This window comes from Mus musculus, chromosome 7 (genome assembly GCF_000001635.26).
Source record: "Mus musculus strain C57BL/6J chromosome 7, GRCm38.p6 C57BL/6J".
In the NCBI taxonomy this organism is placed as follows: Eukaryota; Metazoa; Chordata; class Mammalia; order Rodentia; family Muridae; genus Mus; species Mus musculus.
This window is the reverse complement of record NC_000073.6, coordinates 110,014,433-110,031,313: the sequence shown is the minus strand read 5'-3', so window position 1 is coordinate 110,031,313 and position 16,881 is coordinate 110,014,433. Positions and strand designations below refer to the sequence as shown.

Below are 16,881 nucleotides of genomic sequence, written 5' to 3'. Positions count from 1 at the left end.
ACCCTAGTTTTAAAACACTTTTTAGCTTTCACTATAGAAAATACCAACTACACAAACACCTGTATAGTCAAAGACTGTAACTCATACTTCTCGGGAAGTTTAGGGTTTAAGGCTAGCCTGGACTACCAGGTTACCAGATCTACCAACAAGACCCTTTTCAAAAAACCAAAAAGTTCAGAGTACCATATATAGTCAATACAAACTTGGAGACCTGAGTTTAATCCTCCAAACCCCATGGATAAAGTCAAGTGCAGCACTGTACATCTGTACACCTATGCTAGGGAGACACAGGTAGATAGGAGGGTCCCTGAATCCTGAGGGGTATGGAACCTTGTCAAATCAATGAGCTCTAAATTCAGTGAGAACCTGCATCTCAAAGATCGCAAAAAGGGGCTGGTGAGATGGCTCAGCAGGTAAGAGCACTGGACTGCTCTTGGGAAGGTCTGGAGTTCAAATCCCAGCAACCACAAGGTGGCTCACAACCATCTGTAACGAGATCTGACTCCCTCTTCTAGAGTTTCTGAAGACAGCTACAGCGTACTTACATATAATAAATAACAAATCTTAAAAAAAAAAAAAAAAATCACAAAAAGTACGTAGGAAATAATTCAAAACAGCCAACACCAGACTCTGTCTTGGCCACACAAAAATAAATAAGAAAATAAGAGTGCTAGTCAGGCACACCATTAATCCATGCACTTGGTAGGCATCTTTGTTCAAGGCCAGGCCGATTGAACAGGTTCCAGGCTAGCAGACAGCATAATGATAAGGGTACTTCCCTCCCATGAGCAGGCCTTATTTCAATGCCTGCACTGAAGAGATGGAGGTCTTTCAAAAAAAAAAAAAAAACAAATCAACCTACAAATTGTTAAATAGCATCCAGCAATTTTTCTTTCCCTGTGCAGGAATAATCGGCCTCTGAAGTTCTGGATCACAGCCAGGCTCCATTCCAGCTCTACCATCTTGTTATCCTTTCACCCAATCACACTATGCTGCACAACTTTTATATAAAAATTTCGTTTTAGCTTTGTAAACATGAAGTACAATGGCAATACAAAGAATCTTACGTATATTTTACAACATGTGCTACAGTTTTGTTATAAAAATAGCAGGTTGAATGCCTTTAATCCTTGCACTCAGTAGACAGAGGTAGGTGGCTGAGCTCAAGGCCAGGCTGTTCTACAAAGTAAGACTATCTCCAAATTAAAAAAAAATTAGTCGGCACACTTGGCACCTCTAAAATTAGGTGGCGCACGCCTTTAATCCCAGGACTTGGGAGGCAGAGACAGGCAGATTTCTGAGTTCAAGGTCAGCCTGTCATCCTGGTCTACAGAATGAGTTCCAGGACAGCCAGGGCTACACAGAGAAACCAAAAATAAAATTTAAAAAATGGTATGTTCTGAAAAAAGAAAATTTTAGCAAGCACAAAATATACACCTGTAATAATCAGTAAATTTCAATAAACATACCTGATAAGCTCAGGTGAGTGGATAATGGCTTCTACAATATTTTCTCGAATACAATGCCGGTCTTCTTCTGGAATAGTATATGGAGCGATGTCCCCTGGTGTGGCTTCCCGATCAGGCCAATATTGTGTTATCATATTTTTTAAATAAATAACACCTAAAACATAGACCATCCACAAAGTAATGTTTACTATAAAAACAGAATACAGTATCTTTGGGGGAATATCAACATTAGGAGGAGATTCTTAGTAAGTAAACTAATACCTAATTCTTTCAAGTCAATAATTAAAATTCAGTAGAAGGCATTTACCCACAAAATTATTAAACATACAGCCCAAGAGAACCCAGCAAATGAACTCTGCATACCAAAATTTTCTAAATAAAACCCATAAGGATTAAATCATATAAATTCAGATCCTATACCTCATCATTTGAACATGATAAAATTCATTTATCTATTAACAAAAATTATAGAAAAATAAAACATAGCCGGGTGCACGCCTTTAATCCCAGAACTTGGGAGGTAGAGGCAGGCGGATTTCTGAGTTCGAGGCCAGCCTGGTCTACAGAGTGAGTTCCAGGACAGCCAGAGCTATACAGAGAAACCCTGTCTCAAAAAACCAAAAAATAAATAAAATAAAACATATAAGGGTTCTCAGTGTCTAAATCCAGTATTTCTATCACACAGAACTTCAAATATTATGAGAAAATGTGCTGTACTCAAAAATCATAGATTACAATCTGCCAGCCACCATACTGCTACCTTTGCACATTGCTGTCTAACAGTTAACAAGCTGTTGATGCAAGTATGATCTACGTCACTAACAAGGCTTTTTACTCAGCCATCTGGGGAATGTGGAGCACAAATGTATGACATGAAATTGACTCCTACATTCTGTGGGAGACTAGAATGACTGGTAAATTCTACCTGAAGTCTTATACCCACTTAAACAAAGGTAACTGTGTCTTCAGAATTTAATTAATACTTAATCTTTTTGTTTGTTTGTTTTTCAAGACAGGGTTTCTCTGTGTAGCCCTGGCTGTACTGGAACTCACTCACTCTGCCTCCCAAGTGCTGGGATAAAAGGTACGAGCCACCATTGCCCGGCAATTAATACTTAATCTTAACACTGTTATTTTAAAAAGGGAATTATATCTATAGTAAGACATGGGGCTGACATCATCTAGATTTTCACTACTATAGAATTAATTTATTTTACCAAGGGCTAATGAGATGGCTCTGAGGGGTAAGAACACTGACTGCTCTTCCATAGATTCAGAGTTCAAAACCCAGCAACCACATGGTGTCTCACAACCACCCATAATGAGATCTGAAGCCCTTGTTTGGTGAGTCTGAAGACAGCTACAGTGTACTTATTTATAATAATAAATAAATCTTTGGGCCGGAGTGAGCACAGTTGACTGGAGCGAGCAGAAGTCCTAAATTCAATCCCCAACAACCAGATGAAGGCTCACAACTCTTGGGAGGCAGAGACAGGCGGATTTCTGAGTTCGAGGCCAGCCTGGTCTACAAAGTGAGTTCCAGGACAGCCAGGGCTATACTGTCTGGGGGGGCGGGGGAGACCAAACAAACTCACATCTATCTGCATAGCTACAGTGTATACTCATATACATAAAATAAATAAATCTTCAAAAATATTGTATTTGCTCAAAACATAGCAAGAGCAAAAATTAGGACCTGACAGTGCTATGTCTAGATAATTTTTTTCATTATAATGAACACAAGAATTGAATGCATACTTAATTGACTTAGTAGTATTAGCTTTTCATTATGACAAAACATAAACTGAAAACTACACAGTGCAAGTTTATTAGTATTCAGCATACCCCAAACATACTACTATAAAACCCAAATGAACTTATCATGGGGATAAAATACCAGGACTTAAACCACTAAAATGTGCTCTACAACTGATGTACGTTGAAGTCCCAATTCCAAGTTTAATAGCTTCCATTTTACAAATACTAAAATGATTCTCCATTATAATTTTATCTTCCAATGTATAAAATCAAGACAAAAAAAACTAACCATCTTCTTACATGTCAAACACTTTTATTCTAGTTAAAATTTGGGAATTAAAGAGTACATAAGCTTCCTTTGGAGTTATAGGCCCTGTAAGAATAGTAAAACTAAAATTTTTGATGAGAGCACTGGTTCAATTCCCAGCATCCACATGATAGCTCGGAACCATCTTAACTGCTGTTCAAGAGGATGTGGTGCCCTTTACTGGCCTCAGCAGATACATACCCAGGTAAAAACATCCATACACATAAAGCTTTTTGAAAAAAAAAAAGTATCCAATTTTCACTTTATAGCTAGAAAGATGGCTCAGCAGCTAAGACCCCCAAGTGCTGCTTCAGAGGATCTGGGTTCAGTTATCAGGACCCACAACAGCACCTCAACTGTGAGTCCAGTTCCAGATCCCATACCCTGTTATCCTGACCGCAATGGAACACACAATGCACGGATATTTAACACCCACACTTGTAAAATTAAAGTAAATAAATCTCAAATTGTTTTCATGTAAGCCCTACTACCAAATATCAAGGTACCTGCTGTTGCTATAAACACCAAAAGTAAGTGGATTCTTACTGGAGATTACTCAAGGACCATAACAAACCTTTTAATCAGTATTTTGTTTGGACACTCAAGGAAATAATTCAAGAAACTTGCCTGCCTGTCTCACAGGTAAATCCAGTTGTTCTGACATAGTAATCTGGAGCAGTGTTGAAACGAAATTCAGAGACTTGTGTGCCTAAAACAAATAAACAAAGACTTTAAATTTCTGCAGACGAACAGACTTGTATTTATTTAGACGCATCATCCTCCTTCCTTAGCCTTCTGGGATTACTGGGGTATATTGTTCATAAAACCTGAATCCTTTGAATGATTGATTGTATTATGCTGGGTCCAGTAGCTAACATCTTTACTTCCAGCTCTAAGTTTGATCCCTACCATCTCAAAAACCAAGTGTGGTGGTGCATGCAGTCTCTGCACTCAAGTTAAGGCAGGGAAACGAGGAGTTTCAGCTCCACAACCATCCGTTAGCTGCAGTTTCAGAGGATCACAAACCTCTTCTGGCCTCCAAGAATACTGCACACATGTGGTGCATTCATACATGTACAATAAAAACAATTTTAAAATATAGAGATGGATCAGGTTAGTATCACTGGCTGTTCTTCCAGAGAACCTGTGTTCAATTATTAGCACCTACATGGAGGCTCATAATCACCTTTTTCCTACAATCCAGGGGGGATCCAACACTGGCCTCCCCAGGCACCAGACAAGTGAGTAGTGAACTGACATACATGCACTTAAAAATAATTTTATAAAAAATATGTATTACAAGCCAGGCGTGGTGGCACACGCCTTTAATCCCAGCACTTGGAAGGCAGAGGCAGGTGGATTTCTGAATTCGAGGCCAACCTGGTCTACAAAGTGAGTTCCAGGACAGCCAGGGCTATACAGAGAAACCCTGTCTCAAAAACACCAAAAAACACCCCCCCCAAAAAGTCTTAAAAAAAAAAAAAGCCGTCTATCATGAAGGTGCTGCAGCCGATAGAAAATTAACAGACTATCCACCTACTTCAATCAACAGATTTTTCTTTTAAATTGTTTTATGTATATGGTTGTAAACCTTGACCTGCAGAGGCCAGAATGGGGCATGTAATTCCTTGAAAGTTCAGCCAGTATTCTTATACACTGAGCCATCTCTCCAGCCAGTTTTAAACTATTCTGCAGTACTGACTTAGGCCTACTTATAAAGAAAGAATTACAAATACTAATATAGTATTACTTTTAGATCTTTACAGCCCTGTCACCAAGTTCTTGTCTCATAACCAAAATATTCAGGGAGTTTCTACCTCCCCATTTCTGAACAGTACTCTTGTCTTAGAAATGTTATGAATTTGCTGTGTGGTAAAGCATATGTAGAGGCCAGAGGACCAGGAGTTCAATAGCATTCTCAGCCACACAATCATTTCAAAACTAAACTAGCACTGTCTCAAACAAACAAAAAACAAAATAAGCTTGATAAAACACACTTGTTATTTTAGCACTTGGGATACTGAGACAGAAAGATCACTTCAAACTCAAGATCAGCCCAGGATTTATACACAAACAGGGCTTTCAAACCCAATTCTGGTCTCTCAAACATATACCAAAGATCCTGGTGTTCAAATTAATTTCTAGACACCCCAAATTATCCAACAAGTGGGTCATTATTTTCCCTCTTTTCAAATCCATTTCTTTCTTTTGTTTTTTGAGCACAGTTTTACTGTGTAGCCTTGGCTGGTTTGAACTCAAGAGATGTGCCAGTATCTGCCTCCCAAGTACTGAGTTCAGTAAACATTTTAAGTCCTTTGCTATTGTTTTCTTGAATGGAAGGAATGCTAGAACAGAACCTAGGATCTCACACATTCCAGTCCCTTTTAAATAATAAAACAAAAATCAAGCATCTTTCTCCAGGGTCTAGCCCAGTAAATGCAATTAGAGCCACAAACACAAAGACTGCATTTTCTCTTTCATTTGAGGCTTCCATTTCCAAATCTTCAAATGTGAGCACATATTCTAGAGTAACTGTAGAAACCAGAAAAGCAGATAGTGACCATTATTGGGGAGGAGGTAATAGGAGAACTAACTGTACAAATGATATGATCTCAGAAATGGAAAAAAGGCTAAAATTAGGGAATAAGGAGGAAGATAAATACAGGAGAGAAAGGCAAAAACAGTAAAAATTTCTTCAAAAGATACAAGGAATCATATAATTACCTTTAAAAAAAGAACCTGTAGCGGGGCACGGTGGTGCAAGCCTTTAATCCCAGCACTCAGAAGGCAGAGGCAGGCAGATTTCTGAGTTCGAGGCCATCCTGGTCTATAAAGTGAGTTCTAGGACAGCCAGGGCTATACAGAGAAACCCTGTCTCAGAAAACCAAAACAAACAAACCTCTGTAACACATATAAAGTCCAAGTTCTGCCAAGACCACCCAACAAAAAAACCCAGGCATGAGAAACCCCACCCCTTATAGAGTTTCTCTTTGTAGCGCAGACAGTTTCTCTCCTGTCCTAGAAGACACCATACAAGCTTCCAAAGGAAGAAAGCAACCAACAGTCCTACCCAGCTCTGATGCCTACAAAGTACTACAATGACCAGCCTGGCATGATAGCTCTAAGGGTGCAATAATGGCACATATACCTTGGCAGTAACCAATGACTCTAATTGGACTTAAGATATTATTCTTGTCAAGAAAAATCATTCCTGGTACTGTAAACCTAGCTAATGACCCAGGACTAGTAAAGTCATGGATACTGGAGAAGAATCTACCTGAAGCACAATCCCCAAGGACATTCGAAAGTTTCTTTATACCCACAAGTAAGTGTAGTCCTCCTGACCTTTCAAACTTCTCCTAGCAACAGATAAAGACCATTACAAAAAACCCACAAACAAACAAAAAGCAAAATTGTGGAGCCCAGGAATCATTGTGGAAAAGAGGGCAGAAAGGGTGTAAAAGCTGAAGATTACACTTCACCACTTACTACAGGATTGAGTCTACTGGGAGTGTCAGAGCTACAAGGCTAAGCACATACCTGGCGGACACAAACTGAACAAGGACATTAGCAAAAGCTCAAAAACCCTCAACTTTACACACAGAAGGAACCCTGACACTTTCCCAGGGAAGATCACATCAATTGGTTATCCAATACAGGTCAGCCCTGACATGCAAAAAAACATTAAAGGGACTAGTAGACTGTATTATTGTGCTTAGGAATACGTGTGTGTGTGTGTGTGTGTGTGTGTGTGTGTGTATGTAACTAAAGTGAAAAAAAATTCATATGAATGGAGGGGGAGGGTAAATTTTGAAGGTTCAGAGTGAGAAAAGGGGTAAATGACATTATTCTAAAAAAAAAAACCAAAAAACCAAAAAAACATTAGTCTTATAAAAGATCAGCACAAGGCTGTCCTTAACTAGTATCAATCAAGTTTGAGGACAGCCTGAACTACATGAAACCCTGTTTCCCAAAAAAACGAAAAAGTATAAATAAACTTCATAGTAATGAAAGTAACTGATTGTGCAATCATTCAAGGACTCATAGATATTCACCAATACCAAACTGACTTATTTCTCAGATAAAACAGCATGAACCTACAGACTAAAATAAAATCTTCCCTTGCAATCCCACATTACAGGCACTCAATTGTGTACTTCTAACTCCACACAGGTGCTGTGGAACATATGTATGCATGCACTGCAGAGATATATAACACACAAAATAAAGTTTTATCCTAATCTAAAAAGGCATCACTTAATCTCCAAAATGACAATCAAATGAAGCCATAGCTAACAGATTTTTTTTTTCTGAGACAAAATTTTACTTTTTAATCCAGGATGACCAGAAACTCTTCAACTTACAACCCTCTTTTTTCAGCAGCCCAGTTGTTCAACTGCCATGCCTAAGCAAAAATCTATTTTATTTATTTATTTTTACTGTTACTTATGCAGCTCGTACACCCAAGATACCAAACTCCAGGGACAGGAAAGGCCGCAAAGCATTTATTTATGCCTTTTTTGACACCACATTCACTAGTGACCAAAAGTGAATGGGCAACACAAAGGCTAGCAAAAGTTTGTTTGTTTATTTATTTATTTATTTATTTATTTTGGTTTTTCAAGACGGGATTTCTCCGTGCAGCCCTGGCTGGGATTAAGGGCGTGCACCACCACACCCTGTGTAAAAATTTACTTTAATGATTAAAAAAGTAAGTGTTCTAGCCGAGCATGGTGGTGCACGCCTTTAATCCCAGCACTCGGGTGGCAGAGACAGGTGGATTTCTGAGTTTGAGGCCAGCCTGGTCTACAGAGTGAGTTCCAGGACAGCCAGGGCAACACGGAGAAACCCTGTCTCAAAGTGTTCTAAATGGCTCAGATGTTAAGAATGCTGGCTATTCTTCCAGAGGACCCTGGGATTCAACTCACAACACTGTAGCTAACACCAATTTGTAATTCCAGTTCTATGGAATGTAATGCTGTTTTTCTGGTCTTGAAGGATATCAGGTACACACATGTGGCACAGACATACATACTACCAAAAAACCCACACACATAAATCACTTTGTTCTTTAAAGAAATGTGTTAGGTTCCTATTATATGTATCTGAGTATTCTGCCTACATGTGTGTATACCATATGTTCCCATTGCCTGAGGAGGTAAAAAGAGGGTGTCAGATCTCCTGGGAAATAAACCTGGATCCTCTGGAAGAGCAACATGGGCTCTTAACTACTGTGTCATCTCTCCAGCACAAATGAATGTTCTAAACACTTCTATTTATGTTTTTGAATTCAACAAATATTTCCTGTGTCTATTATGTGTCAGTCATTATGTGCTTAGAATGTTGTCAATTTTGCTATTAATATTGCTACCCTGTATAGTGAATTCAGTATCCAAAGCACTTCAACTGAAGTTATCAGAACTAAGACAGAAGTAGACGGAGAAAGGAAACAAAGTCTAGGCTTCACCAGCTTGTACATTAAGTATCATATGTAGCTCAAGTAACTTGGAGGACCTACTGATGCTACACACATCCCTAGGTTTTTACTTTTATCACTCCCTTGAACCACACAACACAGTGGCAGATACTATTTTAGTTACACATAAGGAAACCAGCACCCAACAGGTTCCACAGCCTGATATTCAACACAACGTAATGGGGAAAAAACTGCACCTGTACTAACATATAGACTTTTTTACGGAACATTTACAATAAACTGAACATTATAAAGATTTGCCAAGCGGTGGTGGCGCACGCTTTTAATCCCAGCACTTGGGAGGCAGAGGCAGGCGGATTCCTGAGTTTGAGGCCAGCCTGGTCTACAAAGTGAGTTCCAGGACAGCCAGGGCTATGCAGAGAAACCCTGTCTCGAAAAGATAAAAAAAAAAAAAAGGTACAAGGGGTCTAATGATGCAACTCAGTAGTACACAGGCTAATCTAATATGTAAATATCCCATCTCACATAAGAAACTTGACCACTGTTGCTATGCAGAGCAAGATATATTGTTGCACAGAGAATACAGTACAGAATTTTAAAATCTTTGTATTTATGTATGCATTTTCATATTTGTAGACATCAGCATATATTGACAAGGAGCTAGATTAGGTTCTCTATCACATAGGCCATTTGAAAATACTATCTAGGTTGGGCATAGTGGTGTGTCTGAAGTAAACTTAGATGACAAAGGACCATGTTTCAAAAAGAAACAAAAACAAACAAACAAAACACAGGTCCCAAACAGTTGTTAGTTCCTTAGTCTAATGTTTTTAATTTTAGTTATGTGATTATACGTGTGTGTGTGTGTGTGTGTGTGTGTGTGTGTAAAATGAGAGCTTTATAAAACAAGGGACGGAGATAGGAATGTAGTCAGAAAATGGAAACTACTCTACAATATAAGGAGACATTTGAAAAGATAGTTGAAGGAGTTGGTCAGGGAGATACCTTTATGAAGGGTTCCAGACCATCCAGATAAGATGAGCACACAAGCTCAGTACTCAAGAGTATGATTATATTTTCAAACTGAAAACTTTGCAAAGCTGGGCCTGGTGACACAGGCCTTTAATCCCAGGCAGGAGTGTACATTTCTGTGTTCAAGGACAGCCAAGTTGACAGAGCAAATTCTAGGCTATCCAGGAACTAAGACTCAAACACCCTCCCTCAAAAAATTAATTAAAATAAAACTGCTGAAAATATCTCCAGTTTTTAGCCATTGATTACCTCACTTAGTTAAGGGAATCATTCAAAAATGTCAAAGATCTTTTAACATGATGAGCAATGTTTAATGTCTAAGGAGTACAAAACAGCTTTAATGAATGAAAGAAAGTGTGCACCTTACCACACTGAGGTTAAATAAAAGCCTCTCAAAGATGTTCTTTTCTCATTCTTCAAGACTTATCTGGATTGTTTCCTAAGTCAGAGTAAACATTCTAAAAGTTACCTTAGGACAATTACCTAACAATCTAAATGTAGTAACTGAAAAACATACAAGAGCTAAAAATTACAGAAATGTCAGCCAAATTATACATTTTCTTTGGCAGAAAAGATTATCAGTATTCACTGTTCCATTGTACTCTAGAATAGCAGATCAATGGCTGAGTCAAGACTTTGATTAATATTTTGATTATTCCATTATCTTTTAAAACATAAGTAGTTAATATTTTCTCTGTCTATATATTATACTGGTGCTCATAATTAGACATGCAAAACTGGATGTGCTGGTACATGGGCTAGGAAAGCTGAGACAGAAAGATTACCCAGGAATCTGAGGCCAGCTTGGGTTAAGGGGTAAAACCCTGTCCAAAAAACAAAACTAAGCAAAAAAACTAGGAATGCAGTAACTGTTCACAGAATTTCACATTTGAAGTAAACATTTACCCAATCTTTATGTAAAAGAAATCAATTCTTTTAAAAAACAAATTTAAGAGCCCTGTGTATTCATGACAGAAATACCTAGGACAAAACTTTCAGGTTTTCTAGTATCTGGAAAGGAAACAGTCTCACTCTGCAGCCCAGGCTGGCCTGAAACTCCTGAGCAATCTATCTTCCTGCCTCGCCTCAGCATTCATTGTGCTGGGATTATAGGTGTAACCACATGATACTTGTTTTTATTACATGTATTAATATTCCATAAGCAGAATAATATTCATTGTACAGAAAATCCATCTAAAACAGAACAATTGATCCATTAACTTCTTGTATGATTTAATTACATTTTAAAGAGACAGTTTGTTTCACTTTACCATTTTACATCCCAAAGTAAGCTCTTGCCTAGGTGACTTTGGATCTAAAAATTTCAGTATACTATGATCCTTCAGCATGGTCTCATTTACATATAAATGACCTTTTCATTGTGAAATAATTTATTTGAACTGTGGGTGGTCTTGGATAACTGTAAATTCCTTGAAGGCAGGGTTATCTTTACTGCATGGTAAACTTGAGATGCTCAATTAATAGTCTCCCTGATGTTTCCTCTAAGTCAATGCTTTAAGATTTCTTTTCTTTTCTTTTTTGTTTTTTAAGAGACAGGGTTTCTCTGTATAGTTCTGGCTGTCCTGGAACTCACTTTGTAGAGCAGGCTGGCCTGGAACTCAGAAATACTCCTGCCTCTTCCTCCCAAGCGCCGGGATTAAAGGCGTGCACCACCACCGCTCGGCTAAGATTTCTTTAAACAAGGGTTTCTTTTTGCATTAAAAAAAAAAAAAGATACTTATATGTGTGTATAAAGCGTGCATATACAATTTAGTATTTGTGTATATGCAGTATACATATATATGTATATGAACACACACACACCAAAACACTGAGACTCAAAGAGACCTTACAGAGGCCTTTTTATAAACCTATTAAATTCTTACTAATATATAAAATAGCCAAGTTCAGAAAAAAAGAACGCTGATGAAATCAGTACAATAGAATATCAATATAACAGTTTTCCAAGGGGCACTGCCCAAAACACGTGGAAGAGAAACCAACTCTCCACTAATGTTGCATATGAAAGCTCTATAGGCTCTAGATTATCTCACTTGACCATCACAGCAACCGTACGGCCTAATTTCATGAATGAGTACAACTCAGGATCTGGAGGTGAGACTTGCCCAAGGTCACTCACTCCAGAAATCATTGAGGCTGCTATACCTAGAAGGTCGCACTTTATCTGACCCGTTCCACTACATCATCCCGCCTCCCAACTGTGGTACTAGGACAGTACCAGAGCGGGGATCGCACAGTGTAACCCACACTACCCCTGCCCTACCAGATCTGAAATCTGTCCCTAGCACCTCGCCGGCGAGAAGAAAGTTGTACCGGACAGGCAGGTCACTGATCCGCCAAGAGCACACACAAGGCTGTCAGGCGCAGCCCCCAGTGGACTAGCTAGCCTCCCCAGGAACCCCGGCCGACCGGGCGCCGGAAAGACTGGTCTGGGACACATCTCTACACCCTCCCAGTTTGTCTCGCCCCCTCCCGAGAGCAAACTGGGAGACAGCCAGAGGGCGGCGGGCCACGGGAGCCGGCCATGTGTCCAGACCGTCACGCCCGCCTAGCTCGGCCGGCTCCACACGCCCAGACCCGGGCCAGAGGCCCACTCGGAAGCCGACCGAGTGGCGGCCTGGACGCCGCGTCCCCACAGTGGAGCCTGGCACGGCGGTCAGATCTCCGCCCAACCTCTCCAAATGGGCTCGTCGGAGCTGTGCTCCGCGTCTCCAGCCAGGCCTGGAAGTCTTGGCCTGCCGGCCCACAAGCCCGCAGCAGCCGCTAGCCGGCCGTCCTTACTTCATTGAGCTGGCGCTCAGCGGCCTCGCGCAGGGCTGGGTCCATGGTGCCCCGGAGGGCCTCGATGATGGTGTTGGGATCCATCGCCGCGCGGTCGGTCAGACCCGGGACACCGGTGCTACTGAGGCAGAAATAGCGCCACTCACTGCGCACATGGACCGGCCGCGCTCCGCAGCGGCAACCGGCGCGAAAGGAAAGAGAAGCGCCAAGGCCCCGGATAGAACCTTCTCGCCTCGGCGTGGAGGCGGGAGATGCTCCGGCCACTTCCTGTCAAGTCTCCGGCGGAGCACCCTGGGAAATGTAGTCCCCAAACGCGGACACGGCCCACGTGGCTGGCTCCCACTGTAGTCAGTGAAAGGGACAACGTTCAAACGCCACAAAGAGAAAAGTAAAATAGTTACAAAATTTTATATGATATCCCTAGAGAATCTCAAGAAGTGTGTGATGCAATACGTTGTTACTAACTGTATAATTAAAAGAAATTTCTGTTTTGTTTTTGTTTTGTTTTTTGGTTTTTTGAGACAGGGTTTCTCTGTATAGCTCTGGCTGTCCTGGAACTCACTTTGTAGACCAGGCTGGCCTCGAACTCAGAAATCCGCCTGCCTCTACCTCCCAAGTGCTGGGAGAGTGCTGGGATTAAAGATATGCGCCACCACGCCCAGCTCTGTTTTGTTTTTTGAGACAGGCTTTTGACCTGAACTTGTTGCAATACCACTGCCTGAGCCTCCCAGATGGAACTTTCTCAACAATGATTTGAGATGAGTTTCTAAATGCCATAAAAACTGCTCCACTTTGATTCATTAATCTCATTTTGTAAGACTTTATCCTATATATTGAAGTTGTGCCTTATTAATGAGTGTTCAAATCTCAGCTACGTCATTATATAAATTATTTCTAAATTCAGAATAAATGCATAATGTCCATTAAAACTCCCTGTGTATGGATATTTAAACCTCTAATTCAGTAGTTCTCATCTTGTGGGTCTGTGGATCGTGACCCCTTTGTTGAATATCAGCTATCCTCTGCATATCAGATATTTACAGTATAATTCATAGCAGTAGCAAAATTGCAGTTATAAAGTAGCAATGAAAATGCTACTATCATGGTTGGGAATCATCATAATATAAGTAACTATATTGAAGGATTGCAGCAGTGAAAATATTGAGAACTACTGTCATACATCTCAAATCATTTTACCTTTAGAAATCAAATCAATTTTCAATTAGAATCTAAGGGAAGCTATATACTGAGCTTCAGGCAGGCCTGAGCTACAATGTTTGAACCTGTCTCACAAAGGAGCAACAGGGAGCTGTAGAAATGACTCAGTGGTTAGGACCTTATGTTCTTGAAGAAAGCAGGAATTCAGTTCTCTGTGTACAACATACTGTCCTTAAATTTGTAATCCTGCTCCACCCCACAAGTGCTGTACTACCATACTTGATTATAAATTCTCATGAAATAAGAATATTTTGGCCGGGCGTGGTGGCGCATGCCTTTAATCCCAGCACTTGGAAGGCAGAGGCAGGTGAATTTCTGAGTTCGAGGCTAGCCTGGTCTACAGAGTGAGTTCCAGGACAGCCAGGGCTACACAGAGAAACCCTGTCTTGAAAAACCAAAAAAAAAAAAAAAAAAAAAAAGAATATTTTGATTTTTTGCTTTAAATTCCTGCACTTAGAAGGCAGAGGTAGTCAGAATTCTGTGAGTTTAAAAACCAACCTGCTATACATATCAAGTTCTGCCTGGCTGCATACCCTGTCTCAAAAAAACAAACAAACAAAAACAAAAAGACCCTCAAAACAAAACTGTATTTACTTCTTATGGTTCTAATGTGTGCAGTGGCTGAAGTGATGTCTTCTCAATTCTCAGATTACTCATTTTGTCCCCCTTGAAACTTTCTTGCTCCATCTGGTATTTTGTTTCTGTCAATGGTGTTTATTCTTCATAGTTTTGTTTTTGTTTCCAGACAGGGTCTGGAACCAAACTCAGACTCAGGCTGGTTCAAATTCATTATGTTACATGACTTGCCTTAAACCAGTGATCCTCCTGCCTATCCCTTCTAAGCATTGAGAAGGCCAGGTAATGATTAATTCCATGTTGGATATTGTACATGTTACATGTCTGAGTGAGTTGCCTTATCTCTCTTTATGAATAAATGCATTGTCCAGATGAGCAGGTGGATTGTTTACAGTTCAGTAAAATACTTCCAGGTTTGGTTTCATGGGGTTTTTTTTGTTTTGTTTTTGATTTTTGAGGTTTTTCTTTGTTTGTTGTTTTGTTGTGTTATTAATTTTTGAAGCCGGTTTGCACATAGACCATTCTGACCCTCCACCTATCCGTACTGATGAATGACCTATTTTCTGCCTTTATCTTCAGCGTGATGGGATTACAGGTGAATACTATTATGTAGTCAGAATGAGAAATGGCCACAAGAATCAGGCATTTGAACACTTGGCCCCCAGTTGGTGGCACTGTTTGGAGATTTTTATGAGGTGCAGCCTTGATGAAGAAAGTATGTCACTGGAGACAGGGATGGGGGCCTTGGGAGTTGTTTACAGTAAATAAACCCTACCTACCTGCAGTCTTTGTACCTGCTTGGTGCTCTAGAAATTGGGGGTGTGAGCAGCTTCCTTCTAGCTGTCATGCCTCTACTCTGCTATGAACAACAGCCAAAACAAAGGCTTCCTTCCTTACGTTGCCTTCCATTACAGCAACACAAAACTAAGGAATACAATCACAATCAGTTTATTTGATTCTGGGGATCAAAGTTTCTGCCTGCTAAACAAGCACTCTGCCAACTAAACTACATCCCCAGCCCCAACTGTTTTTTTAAAGATTCTTTTAAAAAATTACTTAAACAAACAATATACATGGAGCTGGAGTGAGGAGCAAGTTCACATACAGGAGTGCAAGTTCCCTCAGAATCCAGAGGTGTTGGAGCTCCTGGAGCAGGAATGACAGGCAGTTGTTAACCACCTGACATGAGTGCTGGGAACCAAACCCAGGTTCTCTGAAGAGCAGTACACACTCTTAACCATTGAGCCCTCTTCCTAGCCTTTATCTGTCTATCTATCTATCTATCTATCTATCTATCTATCTATCTAGGGTCTTGTGCTGGCTAGTCTTCTGTCAACTTGACACACAAACTAGAGTTATCTGAAAGGAGGTTGCCTCAGTTGAGAAAGTGCCTCTATAAGATCTAGCTGCAAGTGTAGAGAGCTCTTGGTGCCACTTCAAGGATTTTGGCAAGAATTTGACCTTGGGCTAGGACAAGAAAGTAGGCTCAATATCTTGATCATCTTGATAAGATCCTGAATATGATGGGGCCTTTGTTAATGCTGTGTTTGTTCTTTGTACCAGAATGATATAAAAGCAGACTTGGAAAAATGAAACCCATTTCAGCACTTGTTGGAGTCATACCATAATGTTGCCTGCTGGCAGCCTATATAAAGGACTTATAAAAAGGAAGTTAACTTGCTTTTTCCTTGGTTGCTACTGCTGGTAAATTCACTCTTTACTGGTATTAGTGCCTACTTCTTTGGGATTCCAGCGTATGCTGAAGAACAGCTGAGACCTGCAACCTCATGGACTTAACAACTACTGGATTCTTGGACCTTCCAGTTGTAGACAGCCATTGTTGGACTAGTTGGACCATAGCCTGTAAGCTACTTTAATAGCTCCTCTTCTTCTTCCCTCTGTCAAAGAGACACTGGAGTGGGGGGAAAGGGAGAGGGAGAGGGAGATGGAGAGGAGGAGGGAGAGAGAGAGGTTGAGTCATTCTATAAGTTCTGTTCCTCTAGAGTGTTGGGAGCCATTAAGACAACACAATTGTCCTGATCTCTGAATTGGGCCTCTCCCCCCCCCAGAAGAAAAGGGGGTCAAAAGAGGGCCACAGACACAACGATTCTGAGAACAACCACAGATTGTTCCAGCCCTAAATCATCTCCAATGTCCTGACCACACCCTGATACCACCAAGTTCCTGCTTCCCGGTGTAGCTGCCAAAAGAAAAAATTTCTATTGCCCCCCCACCTCACTGATAAGTACTTCTCCATTTGCTTGTATTGCCCCATCCCTCCC

The 16,881-nt window shown here is 40.4% G+C and overlaps 1 protein-coding gene and 1 non-coding gene across 3 annotated transcripts in view; both read right to left on the bottom strand.

Annotated features, from left to right (window-relative positions):
* The window catches only part of Ipo7 (importin 7), a 38,295-nt gene extending 25,296 nt beyond the window's left edge, over positions 1 to 12,999 (bottom strand). For both annotated transcript variants that reach the window (NM_181517.5, NM_001362172.2), the window contains exons 1-3: positions 12,806 to 12,999; positions 4,162 to 4,243; positions 1,470 to 1,623 (exon numbers count right to left, since the gene is read on the bottom strand). In NM_181517.5, coding sequence (NP_852658.2) covers positions 1,470 to 1,623; positions 4,162 to 4,243; positions 12,806 to 12,889 — 320 coding nt within the window. In that variant the 5' untranslated portion in view covers positions 12,890 to 12,999. The remainder of the gene's footprint in view (positions 1 to 1,469; positions 1,624 to 4,161; positions 4,244 to 12,805) is intronic.
* Positions 7,972 to 8,104, bottom strand: Gm25636. The gene has a single exon (XR_003947153.1). It is a non-coding gene; the product is annotated as a small nucleolar RNA SNORA13 (small nucleolar RNA).
* Positions 13,000 to 16,881: the final 3,882 nt, after the last annotated feature.